This window comes from Suricata suricatta, chromosome 10, assembly GCF_006229205.1.
Source record: "Suricata suricatta isolate VVHF042 chromosome 10, meerkat_22Aug2017_6uvM2_HiC, whole genome shotgun sequence".
Taxonomy (NCBI): Eukaryota; Metazoa; Chordata; class Mammalia; order Carnivora; family Herpestidae; genus Suricata; species Suricata suricatta.
Window position 1 is genome coordinate 96,034,312 of NC_043709.1, and position 9,889 is coordinate 96,044,200.

Consider the following 9,889-nt stretch of genomic DNA (forward strand, 5'->3'; position numbering starts at 1 on the left):
TCTGACTAGAGACTCTGTGCAGGAATAGGAGGCAAAGAGAGCATTTTCAGAGTTCCATGATTTAAGCTACACAAGTAGCTTACCTTTTTCCATTGCAATGCTGTATTTTAGAGACTGGTGACTGCAATCTACTGGCTTCTTAATTTGGGTGTTGGACAGTATTTTCAGGCCCATGTCCTGATAGGCATTAAAGAAATCAGAGAATGAAGAGTTGAAGCAGACCTCTCCCTTACTAAGTGGGCTACTTGCCTAGAAATTCCATCATCCTCAAAGGACTGAACCAAGACCTTATTTTGTTAATTGTGAGACTGGTGTTTATTACCCAATATTCGGCCACCAAGTTTTGTTCATTTCTGTCAGCTAGTGAGAAAGGCTTTCCATTTTTTAAATATATATTCTGCATAATGATCACCATAATAAGCTTAGTTAACATCCATCACCCTACATAGGTACAAAAAAAAGTTTTTTCTTGTGACGAACTTTTAAGATATATTCTTTTAGCAACTTTCAAATATGTAATAAGAAATACAATATTAACCATGTAGTCACAATATTGTTCATTACATCCCCAGAACTTAATTTAAACCGGATGTCTGTGCCTTTGACAACCTTTACTCATTTTGACACCCCATACCCACTGCCTCTGGCAACCACCATATTCTGTGTATCTATGAGCTTGGTTTTGTTGTTGTTGTTGTTGTTGTTGTTGTTGTTGTTTTCTTAGAGTCCACATATAAGTGAGATCATATGGCATTTGTCTTTCTCAGTCTGACTTATTTCACTGAGCATAATGCCCTCAGGATCCACCCATGTTGCAAATGGCAAGATTTCATTCTTTTTTTATGGCTGAATAGTATTCCACTTATTTCATTGTCAAATATGTTTCATGCTTCTTCCAAATATTAGTTACTGTGTCCTTATAATGTGATTTAGACTGAACTTTCTGAGGGCAGGAACTGTATCAGCTCAATCAATTCAACAAAAATACATTGAGGATCATGAAGGATCAGTCATTAGAGAGAATACAAAGATGGACAAGGCATGGTTCCTGACTTCAGAGACTTCCTGGTCACACTTGGGCCACAGTATCCCCAACTTCTGCTTGTAAAGTATTTACAGAGGCCCTTCCAATACAATTGGGCAATTGAGTACCTTCTTCAAGGAAAAGGACCAGGAGATGCTACCTCACATATTAGGAATTTCTTCCAAGGTTTTATCCCTTCAGTGCCCACAAGAGTCTCTCTGCTTTTTTTAGATAAGGACTTTCTTTCACTTTACCCTTCACCCATCGCCACCATTGTTTCTATAAGAACAAAATGGATAATAACATCTACCTGGAAAAAATGGAAAAGGTCCACACTTTCAGAGAACCAAGGCCTCCACATAATTGGGAGGGGTTGAGGAGAGTTCCGGAAGCCAGACATTGAACACTCATCATACTCAGCCACCTGATGGGGGTAGTAACCATACCAGGATGAGAACATCCCATAGACCTGAAGTAGGAAGGGAAAAAAAAAATAAACTATTGACACGGTGAAATCAGTAGAGAAACATCCAGATTCTAGTGCCAGAGTTCACTACTCTTGTATTAGTTATCATCATTACTCCAGAAATCTTCCTGTATTTATTCCATCATAATCCCTTCCCTGCTTTAAAATTTTTTTTTTACCTCTTTTTCACCTTTAAAAAATTTTTTTTTAATTTATTTATTTTGAGAAAGAGAAAGAGAGAGACAATGTTATGAATGGGGGAGCAGGGGCAGAGAGTGAGGGCGAGAGAAGATTCCAAGCAGGCTCCATACTGTCAGCACAGAGCCTAACAGGGAGCCCGAACTCATGTACTAGGAGATCATGACCTGAGCCAAAATCAAGAGCCAGACACTTAACCGGCTAAGCCACCTAGGCTCCCCTCTTTCTCAGCTTTTTAAATAATTTGTCACCCTTATCTCCTATTACATCTTTCCTACTTTGTGCCCATGTGAGCCATGCCTGTCTCACACTGTCATTTTACCTTTATTTCCTTTTCTTATGGTGGTGCACTATTTCCCTCAGACTTTCTTTCTCACTCACTGAAATGAATCTTTTATTCTAATTCAGTCACATTGTCTTCTCCTCTGGCCCCGTTAGCAGACTACTCACAGAGCTGTCGCTCAGCTCTCTCTCGGGCCTAAGTAGCAAGACGCTCTTATCCACCACCCGGATGGCACACAGGGACCCAGGAGCTGCTTGAAGCTGTAGTTCCACATCAGCTCCTGGAAGCTGCTGGGAAGGTGAGAAGCCAAAGGAAACCTAGGAATGGGAAAAGTATAATTTGGGGAATGGGCCATCCTGGAGAGGAAGACAAACAATGCAATTTGGATCACATGCTAATATGCCCCAACTCTGGCATCCAAGCCCATTCCTTCACTTTTATACTGATTTTTTTTTTTTTGTAAAATCTAGCCCTTTTAAATCTAGTGCCTTGTGGTACAGTTGGAAAAGTGAGCAGCACAGCACAGAATAATATAGAAAGGTTAAGAGACAAAAACAAAAAAGAGAGCATAACTATATATAATATACAGTTTCCCAGTGTGACTTTCTAAAAAGAAGGAAATAGATTTCAACACAACATCCTGAAGATATAAATACAATAATGGCATCCCCTTCAATATTATCTTCCTGTTTCCCCGCCCCTGCCTGATCTCCAGCCCTAGGATACACAAGATCTCTCTGCCCAGAACTTTTCTTCACCTTCATCAACTGCCATTTTACCTGATTGTCAAAACACATCTCTACTGAGAACTGAATTTTGTCGGTTATTACTGTTCCACTGGGAAAAATGGCATAGATCACAAGAGAAGGATGAGGGGCTAGTCTGGAAGTGAAGGTCAGTGAGATGGAGAACGAGCCTTTCATTCCTGGAAAAGAAGAGCGGATACAAAGGGATGAGAATGCACACTCGTCTACCGATTACCTCCAACCACAAGTCAGCACATCTCACATTGCCGGCCATAGGCCTCCCCATTCTTCAGTTCTATGCTTATCGGTAGTATTCTGCTCTCATAGCTTCTTCTAACTTGCTTCTAGTATAACAACAGTTTCCTGAAACCTTAAAATATCCTTTCATCTTTCAATGGAAGCATAAACACTCACCTTCCTTCTCAGAATTTAGGTGTTTCTGCCCCTCCATCTCCAAACCCCCTTTTCCTACTACCTAAAAAAGAGGAAAACAATCATCAACCACACAGAAGTTATGGGACCCTACTTCTGGAGCATCCCTGAATCTCTCCATAAGGGAAGTCTCCTTTCTTAGTGCCAGAGCAGCATCCATCTGTTCGTCAAATGTCAGATGGCACCAAGAGCCTTAATGACACTTCTGCTTGGAGATTCTACTGAGAGCCATGGGTGTGGCTGAGAGGAGACAAAGGGCATCATTATCTCAGGGCCAAACAGAACAGAGACCATTCTTCCAATAGATAGCTGTCCACCAATTCTTCAACGTCTCCAGGTTTTATTCTCTTATAATCCTTGTAACATAAAGTTACCTAAAATAACTTTTTTAAAATTATCACCTGATTAAAATTCAATGGACATGAATGCACTTTAAACTGCCTTGAGCCTTTCTGACTTTCGACACTTTGAGAGAAAGCCCCTCGTCTAACTCACCCTTTCTGTTCAGCCACTTGAAACCAAATTCAGTGACACTGTTTCTAAGCAGCCTGTCATCTCAGACTGCAGTCAAGGGCTGCTGGCTGGCTCTTCAGACTCTCAGCTGGCCCTCAGCCCTTCTGCCCGCCACCCCCGGGCCTCCCCACACTCCTGTCCTGAAGGCAGTGCATGTGTTAGCACTCTGACTCCTTATGTTGTCCACCCCTCCTCATTCCGTTTGGTCAGGTGATTGTTTCTGCGTGATGAAGACACTGAAATGAATCAATGGGGAGAAAATCCCTCAGAAACTTTGAGAGGGTGATAAGAGACTAGAGACTCTGAGCCCCGTCAAACTCCGGCTTTACACAAATCTAATTCCTCACTATCACCAAAGTGACCAGGAAAGCTGCTCATCTTTATCCGTTTCTTTCAAGCTACAAGTTGTGGTTTTTTATTTATACAACAGAGCTATCAATGTTAATTTTAACATTTATCATCTATTTCTAAATACTGACCAGTGAAACACAGAATGAAATTTATTCCAAGTCCCATCTCTTCGTCTCCCTCTCCCCCATTCACACACCCAGCTCCCATTCAGCCCTGACCAGCAACGTTTTCTCCTTAATTCTTCATTTTATCTTCCCACACAATTTCCTGGGCTCCTGTTTAAAATCTCTTTCCTTTTCACCTACACTGTAAAATACAGTAACCACAAGCCACATGTGATTGCTGGAGCCCTTGAAAGGTGGCTACTATAAAATGCATTCTTTGAGTTTCAAAGATTTGAAACTCAGCTGAAACAAAAAATGTAAAATATCTATTAATCATTTTGATATTGATTTCAAGTTGACATGATCATGTGTTGGATACAATGGGTTAAATTTATATATATATATATATAAATTTATATATATATAAATATATATATATATATAAATACACACACACACACACACACACACACACACACACACACAAGTAATCTCTACACTCAATGTGGGGCTTGAACTCATGACCCCAAGAACAAGAGCTGCATACTCTCCTAAAAGGGGCCAGTCAGCACCCCTAAAATATATTTTAAAAATTAGTTTTATCTATTCTTTAAATTTTTTAAATATGGCTTCTAAACATCTTTAAATTACCCATGTGACTTGCACTATGTCTCTAGACATAAACCACCCTTTTCCGTTTCACTCTCCTAGTTTCCTTTCCTTTTCTAGTGCACTTTCCCCAGCCCTCATTGCCTTGGCTCACATAGTAGGAGAAGATGATTTCCTGGTCAGAGATTGCATCAGCGGGATCAATGTAATAGTCCACCAGCACTTCCTGGGGCTGGCCACATGCCAAGATTCCATCTAGCTGCTGGATGCCAAGGAAGCTACGAGTTGTGTTGTAGAAAAGCTGTAGGTACAGATAGTCATTTCTGTAGTAATGAGGCACTTGTTCTGGCTTATATACAGGGTCTTCCATTTGGAATCTGCCTTAAGAAAAGAGAAAGAAAAAGGCTTTTAACACATACCCCACCATAGTCACCCCATGGACTCGTTATGGTTTTCAAATCCATCTCTCTCAACTCTTTGCTGCCTAAAAATGGCACGTAGATGTTTTGCTAGAGGTCCAGCGAAGGATGATTGAGGAATCCATAACAGTGGTTATATGCATCAGCACTTTGATATGTAGAGGAGTGAAATAAGGGCTGAATTATAGTTGTCAAGTAATGAGTAATTATGGGTGATAAACCTTCATGGACTGATGCAAGAGATGAAGATAAGCATGACTAAGATTACACAGAAATCAAAGAATACATCCTAGGTATAAGAAAACTAGGTATAAAGGATAGTAAGATTAAAAATAATTATTTCTAGGGGTGCCTGGTGGCTCAGCCAGTTAAGCATCGGCTTCGGCTCAGGTCGTGATCTCTTGGTTCTTGGGTTCAAGCCCCGCCTGGAGCCTGCTTTGGATTCTGTGTCTCCCTCTCTCTCTGACCCTCCCCTGCTTGGGCTCTCTCTCTCTGTCTCTCAAAAATAAGTAAAAAACATAAAAAAATTATTTCTATTAAGAAACAAAAGAGATGAACATATGGGAAGGGGAAAAGGAGAAAAAGAGAGGGAAACAAACCATAAGAGTTTCTTATTTTTTAATTTTTTTAATGTTTAGTTATTTTTGAGAGAGAGAACAGAGTGCCAATGGGGGAGGGACAGAGAGAGAGGGAGACACAGAATCCAAAGACAGGCTCCAGGCTCTGAGCTGTCAGCACAGAGCCGGATGCAGGGCTTGAACCCACGAACTGTGAGATCATGACCTCAGCCGAAGTCAGACGCTTAACCTACTGAGTCATCCAGGTACCTCAAACCATAATAACTTCTCAACAATAGAGAATGAATTCAAAGTTGAGGGAGGGAGGTGGGTAGAATGGGCTAAATGGGTGATGGGCGTTAAGTAGGGCACTTGTTGCGACGAGCACTGGGTGTTATATGTAAGTGATGAATCACTAAACTCTATTCCTGAAACCAATATTGTACTGTATGTTAACTAGCTAGAATTCAAATACAAATTCAAATTTAAAAAAAGGAAAAAAATAAAAATTATTTCTAAGTAGTGTGATTGAGTGATGCCTTGTGTAAAGAATTAGTTACATTAGCCACAGCACAAATTGCATTTTTGATTAAGCAGCATGGGGAATGATTGCATGAATGGCACAATCCATCCCTCGTGTGTTAACGTCCTCTACAATGTAGTCTTACATTGCCCTGTTAGGCTACCTGCAGGCCCACCATGTGACTTGTTGGGAAGGGGATGTGACATATGAAGGTAGGTAGAGGCTTGGAAAAGCCCTGTCTACCTTTGCTCCTGCACTTCATTGTTACCCCAAGAACATACCTGGGCTAGTTTGTTGGAACATGAGAGACTGGCTTTCAGTCAGTTGATCCACAAGCATGTAAGAAACTCCCCCAAGTTCAGCAGAGCTGCCTGACTACCCAAGATGTACAAGCAATACACAGTTGTTGTATAATACCAAAGTTTGGTAGTTGTTTGTTAAGCAGTATTGTGTCATAGTTGATAACTGATAGGAGTCGCCTTCCCTATAAGTTGCCAAAATCTAGAGTTTTCTTCTTTGCCATTTTTATGAATAATGGCCCCAGAGCTGGTGGAGGAAGGGAAACAGGAGGAAGAAAATTACTCTGAATTATTTTTTCCTCCCTACTTTAACTTTATTTTATTTATTTTTTAATATTTACTTATTTTTGAGAGAGAGAGCACAAATAGGGGAGGGACAGAGAGAGAGGGGACAAAGGATCAGACACCAGCTCTGCGCTGACAGCAGAGAGCCTGTCAAGGGGCTCAAACTCACAAACCTCGATATCATGGCCAGAGCCAAATTTGGATGCTCAACCAACTGAACCACCCTGGTGCCCTCTCCTTATTCTAATTTAAATTATAGGCTCAAATAGAGATGACGATAAGTTGTACAATGAATTAGTAGAAATAATAATGTTTGCCCGAAGGATAATTTATTAGGTTGATATTAAAGACAAATAAACTTTTGACTACTGGGAAGCAGGACTGGTGAGTGATGTTGACAGAATTACAAATGAAGGAAGAAGGGAGAGAACAGGAAAAGTTTGAAGTTTTCCTTCAGGGAAGCCTTACCGGAAAGCGGGTCCTCCTCTGCTTACCTCCAGAGAAATCTCTCTCCTGTTCCAATCGCCTGTATCCAGCTGGAAGGGAGCAAGGCCCTCATTGTCAGTAGTTAGGGTCTGGTTGATAGTTCCATTTATGCCATAAATCACCAGAAATACTGGATGATTCTTGAGGGGGGAGCCATCATGGCCCCAAACTCTTACCTAAAGGGTGAAAGGTTATGAGGGCATTAGAGTTAGGTATGGAGTAGGTTCAAGTATGAGGTAAAGTGAAGTGATAAAAGAAACTCTAAGAATACATTTCAGGAAAAAGTCCAGAATCAAATTAATGTGGTTCAAGCGTTGGAACCTAACATCTATGAGGAGGTGAGAAGCAAATGGAAGTAGCTCAGCCTGGAGCAGAAGTAGATTTGCCATGTAGCCACCGAAATATCAGGACCCTTCAGTTACACAGGTCCCCTCCAAGGTTCTCTGTACATTATTTTGATTTATTTTTTTTTACAGAGAATGCCCTTCCACTCCCAAATTGCATAGTCCTTAGGCTCTCAGATAATCTGGATCTACTCTTGGTCTAGAGAAACGATGATTAAAGATGGATCTAAACATATCTAAAAGTATGATATATTATTGTGTTGAATGACTGTTTGGGACATTAAAAAAGATAAGCTGGAGAGAGGGACAGATTGTTAGGTATCAGAAAGAAAACACTAACAAAGGAAAAATTTTAAATCTCTGAAGAAACTGCTTAAGGAGCTATAATTGGCTCTCTGTCAAGGAAAATTTAATCTTGCTTAGATAAGGAGTCAGACTAGATGATTTCTCCAAATACCATGCAGGTCTAAAATTCAAAGATCTGAACATTAGAGTATGATTCCTGGGCACTGGGAAAGGCAATAAAGTCACATTAATGTCCAAGGCACATCTCATGTGAGATGAAGGACAGCACAGCACAAGTAATTAAGAGTATATACTAGATACCACTTACTAGCTTTTGGAAAATCTATATATAACTTTTGGAAAATCATTTAACCTCTCGGTGCCTCAGTCTCCTCCTCTGTAAAATGGGGCTAATAATAATACCTACCTCATTAGATTGTTGTAAAGATTTAATAAGTGAATCCATGTAAAGGACTTAGAACAATGCTAAATTAGCTATTATTATATGTCTACAGGAAGAAAGCAACAGTGGATGGTTAAGCATTCTTGGTATAGAGACCATGTTTCAACATACCTTCCCACTGAAGGGGAAGTTGGGGTAATAAAAATGTTTGGTGTCCTCAAAGGTTATTGATCCCATTTCTGAAGAAATGTAGATATCCTGCATGGTATTGGCCTCTGCTCCTGCAGAGGGAAACCAGATGTATGATGACCTAAACACCTGATATCCTCCTTTTCACGTTTAACATAAAATCCCTGCAAGGATGGTGCCACTGGACGTAGGAGACTGCACATATTTCTGGCCAGAGATCCAAACAAACTCCTCCTCCCCAAACTTTTGGGGGAATAGGTAGTGAACGACAGACCAGAATCTGGTATTTCCCTTTGACTGTGAACTAGGAGCAGAGTCATTCCCAAACACTAATGACGCTGGTCTTGAGTCCTCTCAATAAGTCTATCCCTGGGACAGCCCTTCTCCTTTCTCTTTTCTTAATGAAGGAAGGAGTATCCCACTTACCTGTTCCTTCCTCCACCACAGTAGCCACAATATTGATGCTGTGGCTGTACACATAACTGGTGAGGTTGAAGGTGGACATGTCCACAGAAGCTGAGAAGCATCCTGATTTGTCAGTCTAGTGAAGCAATCAGAGAGAAAAGAAGGATGAATTTCCTAACCTCTACTCCCATTTCATAATGGACTGTAGAAAGAAATTCCTAACTCCATACTTTAGTTTTGCCACCTTTAAGACAGAAAAACTCTCCTACAACTCTCCTGCACATATATAATCATGAAACAACTTTAAAGCTCCAAGATCTGAGAGGGGGAGAAAGAACCAACTGCAGGGCAGGAAAATTGTTATTTCCCTAGAATTTAGGTTAATTTCTTGACTCCAAGGCAGATTCTAAAAGACTTCAGCTGTTTAGAATAAAGAAGACTGCTTTGTGCTTTGGAACTGGGATGATAATTGTGTGAAATGATTTCTATTTTGGGCGTTTTACTACTTTCTTATGTTGGTATATTGGCGCTGAGTTACTTTAGGACATAGGAATGAGTTTCCTTTTCTACATCCCATTTACTCACCTGTCCAGAAAGGTTCTTGCATCTATCAGGTGGCTGTTCCCGTTCTGCCTCCTCTGGAAAATGGTGAGTATATGCCTTTTGACACACTGATACCTGTGTTGCCCCCAGCATGGGCTTTCCATAGGTGTACCTATACCAGAGAAGCATGAGGAGTCGGAGTTGGGAGATTCCACTTGAGATCCAACCCATCTCATCCAAAACACCACTTTTCCTTCTTTTCCGTACTTTAGCCTCTGGAAGTACTAACTATCTTACCCTTCACTAGTCTTGTTCACTTCCCTGCTTTACTCAAAGCCTTAGGGTGTTGCCACCACACAATAAGTAGCATCTGAAGGACAGAGACAGTGCTTTTGTTTCTCCTTACTCCTATTTCTCCATGGGAT

The 9,889-nt window shown here is 40.7% G+C and overlaps 1 protein-coding gene across 1 annotated transcript in view; it reads right to left on the minus strand.

The window, feature by feature from the left end:
• The window catches only part of A2ML1 (alpha-2-macroglobulin like 1), a 39,793-nt gene that overhangs the window by 18,442 nt on the left and 11,462 nt on the right, over window positions 1-9,889 (minus strand). Inside the window, 11 exon segments of the mRNA XM_029955979.1 lie at window positions 84-177; window positions 1,335-1,493; window positions 2,139-2,288; window positions 2,751-2,896; window positions 3,132-3,192; window positions 4,881-5,107; window position 7,033; window positions 7,304-7,471; window positions 8,499-8,608; window positions 8,943-9,057; window positions 9,507-9,636. Coding sequence (XP_029811839.1) covers window positions 84-177; window positions 1,335-1,493; window positions 2,139-2,288; window positions 2,751-2,896; window positions 3,132-3,192; window positions 4,881-5,107; window position 7,033; window positions 7,304-7,471; window positions 8,499-8,608; window positions 8,943-9,057; window positions 9,507-9,636 — 1,361 coding nt within the window.